The sequence below is a fragment of the Alligator sinensis genome, unplaced genomic scaffold (genome assembly GCF_000455745.1).
Source record: "Alligator sinensis unplaced genomic scaffold, ASM45574v1 scaffold744_1, whole genome shotgun sequence".
In the NCBI taxonomy this organism is placed as follows: Eukaryota; Metazoa; Chordata; order Crocodylia; family Alligatoridae; genus Alligator; species Alligator sinensis.
This window is the reverse complement of record NW_005842241.1, coordinates 492,679-507,349: the sequence shown is the minus strand read 5'-3', so window position 1 is coordinate 507,349 and position 14,671 is coordinate 492,679. Positions and strand designations below refer to the sequence as shown.

Sequence of the window (14,671 nt, the reverse complement as noted above, 5' to 3'; positions counted from 1 at the left end):
GGGGGGGCGGGCAGATCAACGCCCCCACAGCGAGGGAGGGATTGGAGCTGGGGCTTTGAAGGTAGCATTTCTATATACAAATACCGTGAATCAAAGTGCTTGCACAAGTGGGTCCTGGCAAAATTTCTCTAAAGTTATTTGCATAACTTTATTTTTGGGCCAACAGCTTAGATGTTATATCTGTTGAAATAGGCTTGTAGTGAGGTCTGTTCATGGTGACTGTTTATATGCACACAAACAAATTTTATTTAGGTTTTTGAAATGCTGAATAAAAATAAATTTGGAAATTGTGTGATATGCTAGTTGGCTTTAACAGTTCTGCTGTTCTCACAGTTTAAAAATTCTTCCATTATTTTACATTGGGGTTAAATATCAGCACACAATTATGGCATTTATCTTGATGGGTAGGACTTCAAAGGCAATACAATGCCGCACAATTACTATGTGCATAGATTGATTTTATTATCTGTGTTTGTGTGTGTGTACTTCAGAGATGCCATTAGAAGCTTCATGCTATTTTTGGAAACACATGAAAGATGTAAAGTAGTAAATTCAAACCTCTTGCATTTAGTTGATTTTTTTTTTTAATTAATTTATTTTATTTTATTATTTTTTTTAAATTTAAGACTTTTCCATCGGCAGACTTAGTGTAGGCCTGTGGATTTTTTGTTTCTTTATTTGTTTATTTTTGAGGAACCCTACAAAGACTTTACTTGTTAGCCTCATTTTATGGACTGAGTTAATTGTAGTTTGTCTTGCTGAGCTGTATTATGCAGTTTGGGTCAGCTGAATGAATCCACTTACATGAACGGATGTTGTTCTAGTGCATAATATTGATTTGTGCTAAAAAAGAGTATGACTTGTTTGATTAGGTTTCTTTGTCTAAGCAGCCCTCAAGGTCCTATCTGGCATCAAAATAAGTGTTCTCCTGATTGATTTTTCATTACTTCTCAGATCTGGCAAAGATTGACTAGCTATGTAAATATAAAATACACTAGTGATGTACAGAATCCTGAAAATGGATAGGAATGGGGGGAAAAAATGTGTCCTGAGGCAGTATTAAATTCTGTGTATGAAGACCTGCAGATACAAAGGGTGACCTAGTCTGAAAAATTGGGGCACTTGGGAATCCCAGACATTTATCTTCTGATGGGTGTGTGTGTGTGTGTGTGTGTGTGCATACATGCACGTGTGCACAGGCGTCTGCATTTTTAATTAGGAAATTATACATGAATAACTGACATCTGTCACAAATTGTGTGAAAACTATGTAGTTGCACTTTGTATTAAGTGATCATTTGCATGTTTTTCCCCTTTCTCATCTTTTTTTCACAAGAGTTTTCAGTTTTGAACTGCATAGATGGGAATTATTCTAAGGAAAATGACGGTAATTTTTTGTGTCATATCACACAAATTAATATAGTCTGTATGGGGGAAAAAATGTAGGCCTTTATAATCAGTGAATAGTTACAGCCTTACGTGTCTGATGTAAATTACCAGGGAGATGATTTTTAAAAAATATTTTTCTTTTTTCTAGATTATATAAAACGAGTCATTTGGAATATATAAATGACTTAATGGTGACTAGGACTACTTTTTTTTCTGCAAGGTTAAATGGTCCTGTAACCTGTCCCAATTCTAAAAGGTAGAAAATAACCAGGCAATTCAATGGGATTATTGATTAAGTTTGTATTTGGTATGATCTAGCTGGACATGAGAACACAGCGACACCAAATACAGTAACACTGATTGTTTAACTGTATATGGTACTAATCCTCTAGCTATGACAACATTAGATGCTATATGCCAGATATTTCAGCATGGATTTTTTTTAACCTAATTTACCACAATCTATTCAGTGTCACTTTGTTCTGTTCTTGCTAACACAGGTTTTTGACCTTTCTGCAAAAGGTTATTCATTTATCTGGCAACACTCCTGATTGAAAAGAGAATTTTTTTCACAGGTTGTGCTGCTTATAGGTCAACTGTTTACCTCACATCTTGGTCAGAAGTTGGATGGGACTCCTAAATTTATTAAAAGTAGGAACTCTTCTTCCTGAGAACATTTTCGTTCTGAACAGTATTTATAGCACTTTCAATCTGATAGTATTACCTTTTTTTGATGACTTATGCTGTGCATTTTATTAAATGATAGAATGGATCCTTTAATTTCAGTGGTTTGTCCAGGTTCTAAACATCTTATGACTTCACTTGGCTGTTAGTGCAAGTTCTTACCTGGAAAGACAAGATATGTCCAATATTGGTTACTTCTGAGGATGTGGCCAGAATTCCATAGGTCAGTAAGGGGCCATGACATGCTTCCAACATCTACATTTTTTCTACTAGTAAAAACTTTGAATTAGCTAGAAGTTTAAAATATAAGTTTTAAATCCTTTTTTATCCAAGTCTATACAATAAAATACCTTAATTTAATTGATTGTTGAGTGGCACATGTCTGTTTTAGCCATATATATATTTTGAAAAGCTCTTGTTTCTAGAGACTTAAGATTTTTGTTTGAGAAAAATATTGTTGAATGTGGGAGAATTTCCATTTGTAGTCTCAGAAGTATAAACCTGAAACTGTGAGAGCTAAACAAATGGACAAGTAGAGTATATGTATAGATAAGAAATAAAATATTTAGTATATGCACAGTGAGTCTATGGATCCATGCTCCATCTCTGCTGTTTATTATCTTATCCTTAAGCTTAGCAACACTATATACTTGAACAATGTGTATTGCTGTGTTTTTGTGTTAGCGTGATATATGCAGAACTATGCCTCAGAATCTATATGATATAGCCAAAACAGCTTGACATGGCACAATTTGGGTGATTTGCAGTTACTTAAATAGAATATAACATCCCTTTTCTTATGCCATGGGATGTGCTATATGCCCCTCAAGTTTTGCGTAGGGTGTTTTTGTTCAGTTGCACACCTCATTCAGAAAACATTAGAATACATATTTAAGCATATTTTAACTATTTCTTTGATTGGACTGGTGATTAAATAAAGAATATGACCCAGGATGCATTGTGGTTGATGCAGGGTTAAGGAGGAAATAATGATGTGGACAAATACTATCTATTGATTGATTTACAAATTCCCAAGAGTATCAGAAACTAACCTGATGCATCTGTTGCTAGATTTTACCTTTTAATTTCTGAGTTGTCTCTAACGCGTGAAGTTGTATATCAGTGGGTCTGTTAGTTGTGTTTTTTGAAGAACCTTGTATTTCTTATTTCAGGCACTACATTAAATTTCTAGTCTTTATGAAATTTATGCCCATTTTCACAGAAGTTAACAGTTTGCATGCGTGTGTGAGATCACCAAGGCATGTCCCTTGTTTGTAATTTTCATGTATTCATTCACTGGCATCTTGGAACCCTGTAACTATTTAAAATAAATACTTTTGAAAACAAGTTGTCTAACATGGCTAAAGTACACAGCAGAAGCAGTCTAAGCACATCACTATTTATTCATTTAATTTATATGCTGCCCTTCCCAATAAATGCTCAAGGTGGCTTACAGTAAAAGACAAAAATATAGAAACAGAGAAAAATATTAAATAAGAAGGTTGAACAAAATAAACTTGTACCCCAACTTCCATGACAGTTAAAAGCTTTCCATCCCAACCTTTCCTGCACCACTGCCTCTGACAAAGGAGAACATCACTCCCCTGCCCAACCTAATCTTGCATCCCAAACAAACTCCATTCAATATCTCCATAAAAGAAAAGAATAATTTATGCCCCCTGTATCTCCTTCCTTCCCTATCCACTCCCACTCCAGGTCCCCTCCCTCACACCCAGGGGAGTTCCCTCTTCGTCTTTACTATCCCTTCCAGTCTTTGTTGTAGCTCATGGTCAGACCTGAGATCAGAACTGAGGTTCTGATGTTTTGACAGTTATCAGAATCTGAAGAATTTCAGTATTTTAAGACCCACTTTTTCCGTTTAGAGACAAAGGGCAAAAATCCCTTTTGCAAAGGTTAGCTTAGAACAAGATATGGATAAGTTTCAAACCGCTTAGGTTTGAAATTTTTTTTTTTTTTTTAAACTGGAAGATTAATGGAACTAGAATTTCAGAGATCATGGAAATTTGCTGTGCTTTCAGAGAGGGAGATTTACTGGATTTCTCAAAATTCTAAAAACCCTGTTATGTGTGCTGTGTAATATATAGAGAAGGCAGCTTGCAGAATTTCTGGCATCTTACTACTTGCATTTTTGTAGAAACTCAAAGGGTGCTTCTGCAATGATAGGTGAAAATGATGGTATTGTAATAGGAAAAATATTGGGGTAGCTAACATTGTATTTCTCTATAATGTTCTATAAATCACTTCATATGTTTGTGGTACAGTACATAAGAATACTCTTTGTGAACCCTACTGTGAGATACGTAATTGGTGAAATACAGTGTGGCAGGGTATGCATACAGAGGAGACCCTTAAACTGATCTTTAAACTGGATGACATGGGTCAGAAAATAGTTTGGGCATAGACAGATGTACCAGTTGCATTGCTATCCAAGGAAACCAAACACAGCTGTTACAATGCAGCTGTCATGTTTGCATGATTCTGTAGTGATACAGAAGCAAAACTGCTTGGACTTGAACTTTGATATATTTAGGGTCAAAGTTAGGACAATTTAGCTGACTTGTATTGACCCAGGATCATGGAGATGTAACAGCAGCAGCTCCTCTTCCCCTTTTAAAGCAGTAAAATATGTTTGTCTGTGCCCTCTTTTTGCAAAAGTTGAACAGGGATTAGTAACCACTGATGCTGCTACTGAAGTCAGAAACCCCTGGCACTCTTGCCAGAGATAGCATGTAAGCAGTCTGATTTGGCCTCTCAAAGTGAAACTGATAAAGATGCTGTCAGTTTTGCTTTCTGGCTGTGGAATAGAGTAGAGGCAGAACTGTGAACAAGGAATTGGGAAGATGCCAGCAATTAGGGAAGATGTGGACAAGGAGAATAGGAGTAACCAGAAAGCAGAAGATGTACACGTGATTAGAAGGTAAAATATCTTTCTGCAGAAGTGTCGTGTGTGTGTTAAACTATGGTAGTATGAGAGTGATGTTATAGTCTTGATGGCCCAGAAATTATGCGAGAGGCAAGGATTTCTTAGGGTGATATCTTTTATTGGGCCAACTGTGTATTTTGGATCAAGATAGACAAGCTTTCAAATGCAAGCCAGTAGTTAAGGTTTTACTGTACAGGTAGATGTTGGCATAATATGTGAAATTTAAATGTAAAGATTCCAGGAAATAATGATGTGCATTCCTGGAATTTAGAACAATATGCCTAATATTAAGCATCTGAATAGCTTCATTGGCTATAGTGGGACTGTTTAACGTACTTAAAGACGGGTAGAAGATTAAGTAACTCCCCGATTCTAGGTATTAATAATGGCTTAATTTTTCAAACATTTAAGTATGGCAAGAATGGGATACAAAACTCAAAAATTTTGCACCCCTCTTGTAGTAGAGAATTATGCTTCTGCAGTTGATGTTTTCATCATATTCACTTGAATATTTGCTTCTAGGGTAAAATATTTTGCAGTTAAAATGTTTTTTCACTTTCTTGCTTCTGTTTTCTCATTTCATATATTTTTGTATATACATTTTCTACTTCCCTTTTTCCTTGAATAATTTGGTAGTACACACAAGGTTACATTAAAAACCAGTTGTACATGTTAAAATGAGAATTAACATCCCTCATACTCTCCTTTATAGTATAAAACATCTTGTTAAAGAGCAAGGCAGAGAAATTATTTAATTGAAAGTAGTGTAAACTATGCATTTTCATGTAGTTTAATGGTCATTGTTTATTGTAATAAAAATCACAATAACTTTGATAACTGTGAGAAAAATAATCTGGAAGTTAGCGGAAGTTTGTTCAATTAGAGATGAAAATAATAGAAAGAAAGAGACTTTCAAGCGGGTTACATTTGAACTAATTATACTGATATGTTAATATAGATACTACATTTTTAAGTGTTGTTTTTAATCTATTATTCTCTTGGCAAATTACAATTAAATGAGAAAAGTTTATCAAAATACAAGTTGTTTTAAAATAGTAAATGTGGTTAAAAATTGCATTTGTCCTCACAAACCAAAGTGAAGATTCCCTTCATTACATTTTTTAAACTGCCTTCTGAGTGTGATGTAGTAAATACATTTTAAATGCCCTCAAAATTGGGATTTAAAATTTTTTCTTATGAATATGTTGGAAAACTTTCTTGGACTTTTGTATAGTTAGTTATACATTGACTTTAAAAATGCTGAGATTTGAAAAATATGCACATGTGAATAAGGATACAATAGATCAAGAATCAAACATGAGCCTGCTTAAATAATTCTCAAGATTTTCTGGTTCACGTGTAGTGATATTGAACTCTTTAGTCACAGGCTTTAATTTGTGCATGGTGCTGACCTGATGCTGTGCAGGGACACTCACTGCATCCCTTCATTCAATTCACTCTAATTATCCCCAACTTCCTGGGGAGCCTGCTTAGAACTGGCCATGAATGTTTGTTATTAAGTATTAAGATATTAGACTACATGTAACAAAGTAGTTTTGAGCTGTGTATTTACATATAGATGATCAATATAAGAAATTGAAATTATATTTGTCATGAATTTATTTAATCAATTTTAAAATATATATTGATATAATAAAATGTCTTGACGATGACTTGCGCTTGGAGTAAATTAAATGAGATTTAATGTCACTGAGTTTTGGTACAGCAATTGCTTGCAATTTCAACACACCTTTTAGAAGTGGATGCGGTATGTAAATTATCTTTGAAACAATCAGATTTGTGTGCATATTTCAGGGTGATGGTAATTATTTTTGCTGGGAGCATCTGTTAATGCAGGATTTTGCCTCTTCAGGTGCATGTGAAAATGGCGGATGAAGCTGTCTGTGTTGGCCCAGCTCCCACCAGCAAAAGCTACCTCAACATGGATGCCATCATGGAAGTCATTAAGAAAACCAGGGCCCAAGCTGTGAGTCTGAATGAGTCTATCTGCTGCAGCTGTTTCATATATAGAAAGCAGAAAAGCCAGAGTTTGTATTTAAAAAAAAAAAAAAGTGATTGAATATGCTATTCCAGTTAGTTCATGTCACATGAGTTAAATGTGTCCGAAATCGCTACTGGAAATCAAAGGCTTTGTAGCATCTGGCAGTGCTGGTCGCTGATCCTGCAGGTGGCTGCTGGATTCAGCTTTCACACCAGGGAGCGGCTTCAGTTCATTTCCAAATTTGCTGGGGGAAAAAAATCCCAATTAGTTTTGAGCACTAACCCTTTCTGTGCCATAACAGCTTTTTTTGAATGTTTTGATAAAGTGCGTCTAAAAAAGACTTTTGTTGAAATTCAATTTTAATCATTTAAAAAAAAATTATACACACATAATTACACTTGCAAAGAGGGAAATGGTGCATCCAGTAATTATTTTTGTTGTTTCATAATGCTGACAAAATGCACATTAGCTTACATGGGTAGATATGGGCTGTTCCTGCCTTCTTCCTGCCTCTAAATGGATGAGATTCAAAGTTGAACAGGAATCATATAAGAACAAATATGTGACTGACTGTAATAATACTTTTTGCCATGGTACCAGTGAATTAAATATATTATCTGAAGCTACTGTATACAAAAACATTTTTAAATAAAATGTGATGGATGGAGTCAGGCAACACCAGTAATTACCATGGAATATCTTAATCGGCATTATCACTTCTTTTGATATAAATGCTTCAATGTGGTGCCTGCAGGGGCAAAAAGGGTCCTGAATTTACAAACACATAAGACAGATGTTTACACTATTTGTGAAGAGGCAATGGAGATAAAAACAGTGTATTCTTTAGTCATTAATCTATTACAATATTTTTTTTGGTTGAGAATTTGTATGAATCGAAAACAGTGAAGTGAAACTGTTCCCTACACTGTGTTTTGTAATTACAATGGGTTTATGAAAGAGTGGCTGATAGCACACTGTGTGCCTGCTTTTGATCCCAAGGCGCATGACTTATTCCCTAGGGGTGGTGGAGCATGTTCTCCCATTGGGAATCCCTAAAGGTTAGCAGTGGTAGAACTTCCTCTAATATGGGCATTAGGACAATTATTAATAGCTAATACTTGGGAAAGGTTTTGTTTGGTATGGAGAGCTTCTGGGATCTTTAAGACAAGGCAAGAAAAAGCATGAATGAGGGTAAATGTATGAGGGCATTTCAGAAAGTAACAGGAATTTCAGAATAGAAGTATTTTATGTGCAACGAGTAGAAAACTACACAGCAGCAGGGATCACTAGTGGTGGCATTGTTGACCACACCTGTTGTACACACAACTTTGTAGAGAAGTGACGTGGTCCAGTAAATGATCACCGCACACAAAATTGTCTTATTTCAAAATTGCTGTTACTTTCTGAAACACCCCTGTAGAAATCTGTCAAATCAGAGAAATGTCACATAGAGGAGGAAAAATGGAAACATGACAAAGACCATCTTTTCCTTTTCTAAAGGCATCAGTACATTTTATCAATCATAGATAAAGTGCTGCTTCAAGAAAGCTGAAGAAGACCTGAAGAAAAATGCATTGCATTCAAAAGTGCTTTTTAAGTCTATCCCAACCATACAGTTGGTCCAATGAAAGATATCACTCATAAAAAATCCTTGCCTCAGGAAAGGTCATTTCAGTCCATTACATGTCAGTAGATGTGATTTGGGATTTCCAAATCAGTGAATTTAAATGGCGGGTGAACAGTTAAACTCTTGAGCTAATTTAAATAATCGGCGCACAGATTACTGCCTTAAATTATGACTGCATATTTAGTTTCCAGTTTTTAGATTTGAATTAAAAAACTTTATTTTATTTTTAAAGGTCCACCCAGGATATGGATTTCTTTCAGAAAACAAAGAATTTGCTAGGCGTCTGGTAAGTTGTTGTGGCAAATTTCTTTTAGCTTTTAAACTTTTGCATGGCATGGGAAAATGTATTGAGAGAGCACCTTTTCTGGAAACCTCTATCACCCTATGTAGATGACTGAAAATGTTGTTGCTTCATATCCCTTCTAAGTTGTATGTACTCCAAAGGAACAAAACAAATGTTTTGATTTGAAGTTGCAGAATCAAAATCCCGATTTTATGTGGGATGTAGAAAACACTTCTGTAATAAAGGAATTCTGTGGTTTTTAGAGAGAGACAAAAGTAGCTTAATTGACAGCTCTATTTTATTTTTATTTGGTGAAATATATGAAGCACAAATGTATTAAAAAGATATCCCCATTTCAAGTTTGAATTTATAAAAAATACTTAAGCATGTGAATGTATTATTGTAGCTCATCTTTTTATCTGACAAAGCTGACTAAAATTTATTTAAGTGGTTTAGTAAATCTATTTTAATGGTTCAACCAAGCGCTTAGTTCTACAGATGCTTAGGAATGTGTATAGTCCTCGCAAAGATATATGTGTGTATGTGTGTGTATATATATGTATAAGGGCTTTTATCTTGGACCTAGAATGAAGGAAATTCACTTGCACCCATTTAAGACAATGGTGATCTCCCACTGTTTTTAGTGATGCAGAATCTAGACTTATTTGAGAAATGGACTGGAGTCAAACTTTTAGGGGAAAATTTGTGCTTCATCCATGGAACTTTGTTACTAAATGAAGAATGGCAAAACATAAGGCAAAACTCTTTTATGTTTAGGTAGCAAAGGAATATTTTTTTTAGCATTTCAAAATCCGTATTTGAGTGCCCTTTTATTCAGATTTGAACAGTAGTGTCACTTCGGGGGTTGAGTTGAAGCAGTACTCTGAATACTGATTCAGAGAGGGCACCAGAATGGCATCCCCCAGGCAGCCTGTGATTGGCTTAAGCTGGGGCAGCTGTAGTCAATGCTGTTGCCACAACTGCAGCAGGCCCTGCATGTGCTAGGGCCCCCGGTGCTGCCCAGCATGCCAGAGTTTTAATTTATACTCCTGAGTTTGAAGCTCTGGTATAAGCCACATATAGAAATGGAGAAGAGTTGTGATTTCTCAGATAACACTGCTATAAATGGATCTTGGTTCTCTTAGCTTTACCTGATTTGTAGTCCTTATGTTCAGGATTTCAGCTGTGGCATGGTGCTTTGCCTGCTGACCTATTCAGTGTTATAAGATGCCATCCCTTTACCTAAGAAAATATTATTTATATACAGAATACAGGACTTGTAAGTTTAGCTGCCATGCTAGAAAAGGATACAGGCAAATACCATATTTACTTGATTCTAAGACAAGGTATTTTTGCCTGTTTATCATGGGGAAAATAAAGCCTCATCTTTAGAACTGAGTATCAGACCACTCCAGCTGGGAGCTGTGGCGAGTGGTGTGCAGAAGGCCTCACCAGGTCAGGGATTCATTCCATCCTTCCAATCATCATTGGTGCTCAGGTTTCTGCTTCCAGCACACACTCTATGCACGGCTCTCTAGCCCCTCCCCACCCGCTTCCTTCCTTACCCCAGTTTACCTCGCTGGCAAGGAACCAGGCGAAGAAGGTGGCTCTGTGCACTGTTGCTGCAATCCTCAGCTGAAGTCCCTGCACAGCTGCCCCTGATAGCTCCTGGCTGGAGAAGTCTGACTCCTAACTGATGCAGGAATGGAAGGAGCTCCAGAGCCACTCCTGACCTGTGCTGCAAGGAGCAGCTGTGGCAGTGCATAGATTCCTCATTCCAGCCTGCTCCCAACTGGTGGAGGAGATGAGGGGAAGTGTGGGGAGAGGAGCTGGACAGGGAAGGGAGGAACCCTTGTGCTGCTGAGCTGGGTTACCTGCAGAGCTGCTTTCTGCAGTATGGGACAGGAGCGAGTCAAGGGTGGCTCTGGAGCTCCCCACTGTACCTGGATTAGCCAGGGGCAGCAGCAGAATAGTGGGGGATAAGTGGTGGAGAAGGCTAAGGGGTAGGGGTCAGGCTGCCTGTTCCCCAAGCTACCTGCCTCACTGCTACTCCCCCCTTCACCCCTTGCCTCTACAGGTCTCCCCTGCCACTGCTTTCTCCGCTTCTAAACCCCTTACCTCTGCTTTCCCTACCGCTTGCCCCTTGCCAGTGCTTTCCTGCTACAGCACTGCAGAGGACAAATTTAAGATGCCCCTCCAATAATTAGATTCTAGACATGGAAAATGTTAATAAATCTATAATTATCCATATCTAGAATCTAATTATGGATGGGGGGTCACCTTAAATTCTAAGTGGTCTTGGATTCAGGTAAATATGGTAAAACAAGATCCCAAATTTTGTATCCTGCAAGCCACAGAGCCTTTTCCTCCTTCTCCAGTTGGGCATTTGCCATCTACCAGGTTTGACCACCAAATCTATGAAAATCTTTCAGTTTCCAAGTTTACAGTCAGTAGCTATCTGTTTTACTTGTTCATACTGCATAAAGGAATGCATGTAGGTCAGAGCTCAAAATAGCTCTTAGTAGATGGGCTTCTCTTGGCTTTAATTTTAAGTGAACGGTATGCCCACTTGACTACTCCAGCAAAGGTTAGCTGGTTTTAGTTGGCACTTTTCATAAAAAGGCAATGGAAGCGCTTGCTCATGATGAATAACTGTTACATTATGTTCTGTTGCCACTCTTTGAAATGTTGTCATTATCCCAAACTGGACATATTTTTTAGTAATGTGGTAGTTACTTTTTCATGTAGATAATAGTTTTAATGGCAAGATGGATCACTTTTGGCAGTATGAAGTAGAATAAATGAAAGAACATTTTCCCCCATTTATAGATATTCATAAATATCTCAGAGACAGCATACAGCATCTAGAAACATTCAGATCTGGTTGATTTAAAAACCTGCTAACTTTTTTTTTTTTTACTATTTATTTTATAAGTTCTTCTCACACCATTGTTACACAAAGCCTTAATATGATTTATAATAGTTTGGCTTATAAATTGTTTAAACTACATGTTGCTCTTAAACCCTAATCCTATCGCATTGAAATCGCTGGTTGTAAAAACAAAGCCAGTCAGAAGTTTTCAGTGGAATGAGGTAGCCCAATTAATCTATTTAGGATGGAAATTGATGTGTAATTAATACATTTAAATCTAACTCTGTCATTATACCCTCTCCTAAATGTTTATGTAGTAGCATAGATTTTCATTTTTGTTCTCATTGATTGTTCTTGCGCTTTAATGATAAAACACAATTTTATTTCGTGACACATGGGTATACTTCAGAAACCATATCTCACAGATCCAGAAAGATGAAAGGAAAACTGGCCAGGGAGAAACAGCAGCTCTAGGCTGGGCTGGGTCACGGCTGCAGGACCTGGAGTGGGAACAGAAGATAAGGGGGGAAGGGGAGGCAGTCGCAGATGCAGCAGGCCGGGGGCTGGGGGGGCAGGCTGCAGGACCTCTTGTCCCACTCCACAGTCTTCCCCATGCTCCTGGCCACATGTCCCTTCCCTTGCCAAACAAGTAATTCAAGCCTGGGACCAAAGCCAAGCTGAGTTGGTGTCTAGGCTTAATTTTTTCCATGCTGATTTTTTTCCATCTTGGATTTGAGTAGTAACATTCAGTAGTCTTAAATGTCCTGATCAAATGTGTTTTTGTACAAATTGTTTTCCAGTTTTTTACCTTGGGTTCTTGTGTTTCCTGGTAGCAAAGAAACCAAGTGGGGGGTCATCAGTATGACGATTGTAAACAAATCCTCTTCAATTTTGACAATAGAACTTTTAAAAGTGGAAATATTTTCTGCATCTGAATATCTGGGGCATTTTTAGAAAGGATCCCATCAAAACTTGGTGAGCATGGTCACCTCTCTAGGTTTTCCATTCTATCTTTTCTGTATCAAAGTGAGTAGATTCCATATCATTGTAGATTCCGTATTGCCTTTCACAGATGTTAGAAGGCATAATTTTTTGATTCCTTATGATCTTTTAATATTAAGGGAAAATCGGCATGAACACTGAAATTTGAGGTTTGGTATATCATTTAAATATAACTGAATAAATCAATAAGATTTCTGTTGTCATTTAAGTGTGTCTAGTTTTTTAGAATCTTGTTTTACATTCTAATGTTACTTTGAAGATTTGCATTTTCCATTATATAACTCTTTAAACTTTAGACATCTTAGAATGATCTGTTAACTGAAGCTGTTTAATTCAGTGCACAAATAGGTCATCATTTGTATATGAAATTATAAGCATAAACTACAAGTGATCAACTTGAGTTTTATTGGGAGAGTAATTGAATAACAGTTTGGATTGACAGAAATCTAAGGATACAGCTATGACATTTCTTTTTCCAATAAGTCCTCATATAAGTTTCCAAATAAGTCCCCAGAACCAGATGGCATCCACCTGAGAGGTCTGAAGGACCTCAAAAGTGAAATTGCAGAACTGTTGCCAATGGTATGTAACCTGTCATTACAAATTGCCTCTGTGCCAAAGGACTGGCAGATTGCCAACATAATACCCATCTTCAAAAAGGGCTCCAGAGGCAGACCGTCCCTAGGGGTGTGTGGGGCCTGGGGCATATCGGCCTGTGTGGGGGGCAAGCAGCTGGAGCCAGTGGAGCGGGGGTGGTGAGCGGGGGGAGGGGGTGGTGAGTGGCTGGAGCCAGCAGTGCTTGGCAGTGGCATGTGGCGGCTGTGGCAAGGCCTATGCGGCACTGACCGCGGGGCCCAGGGCAGTTGCCCTGATTCGCCACTCCTCCTAGGGACCGCCCTGTCCAGAGGTGATTCTCAGAGCTACAGACCAGTAAGTCTTTCTTTTATCCCTGGCTAGTTGGTAGAATCTATAGTAAAGAATAAAATCAGCAGTCACGTAGACAAATGTGTTCTGCTAGGGAAGAGCCAATGTGATTTTTAAGGTAGGTGAATCCTGTCTCACAAATCTGCTGGAATTCTTTGGTGGTGCTTATAGGTGTGTGGACAAGGGGGATCCAGCTGACATAATATATTTGGTCTTTGGAAGAGCTTTTGACAAGGTCCCTCATCAAAGGTTTTTAAAAAACTGCATTGCCATGGGATTGAAGGGAAGATTATTTTGTGAACTGAGAACTGGTTAAAAGATGGGAAGCAAAGGGTAGGACCAAATGGTCATTTTTCAGGATGGAGGGAAGTCAAAAGTAGGGTCCCGCAGGGATCTGTGCTGGGCCCAATTTTATTCACCATTTTCATCAGTCACCTGAAAAAGAGAGTGCAGAGTGAAATCTCTAAGTTTGGAGAAGATACCAAATTATTTTGGGTAGTTAATAGATTCATAGATGTTAGGGTTGGAAGGGACCTCAATAGATCATCGAGTCCGACCCTCTGCATAAGCGTGCTGGGTCTAGATGACCCCAGCTAGATACTCATCTAACCTCCTCTTGAAGACCCCCAGGGTAGGGGAGAACACCACCTCCCTTGGGAGCCCGTTCCAGACCCTGGCCACTCGAACTGTGAAGAAGTTCTTCCTAATGTCCAATCTAAATCTGCTCTCTGCTAGCTTGTGGCCATTATTTCTTGTAACCCCCGGGGGCGCCTTGGTGAATAAAACCTCACCAATTCCCTTCTGTGCCCCCGTGATGAACTTATAGGCAGCCACAAGGTCGCCTCTCAACCTTCTCTTGCAGAGGCTGAAAAGGTCCAGTTTCTCTAGTCTCTCCTCGTAAGGCTTGGTCTGTAGGCCCTCAACCATACGAGTGGCCCTTCTCTG

The 14,671-nt window shown here is 38.0% G+C and overlaps 1 protein-coding gene across 4 annotated transcripts in view; it reads left to right on the top strand.

Annotated features, from left to right (window-relative positions):
• PCCA (propionyl-CoA carboxylase subunit alpha) overlaps positions 1-14,671 on the top strand; it is a 465,712-nt gene that overhangs the window by 47,505 nt on the left and 403,536 nt on the right. For all 4 annotated transcript variants that reach the window (XR_003094961.1, XR_003094962.1, XM_025208618.1 and 1 more), the window contains exons 4-5: positions 6,890-7,003; positions 8,878-8,931. Coding sequence is in view for 2 of the 4 variants with exons in the window: in XM_025208618.1 (XP_025064403.1) it covers positions 6,890-7,003; positions 8,878-8,931 (168 nt within the window). In the remaining 2 variants the exon portion in view is untranslated. The remainder of the gene's footprint in view (positions 1-6,889; positions 7,004-8,877; positions 8,932-14,671) is intronic.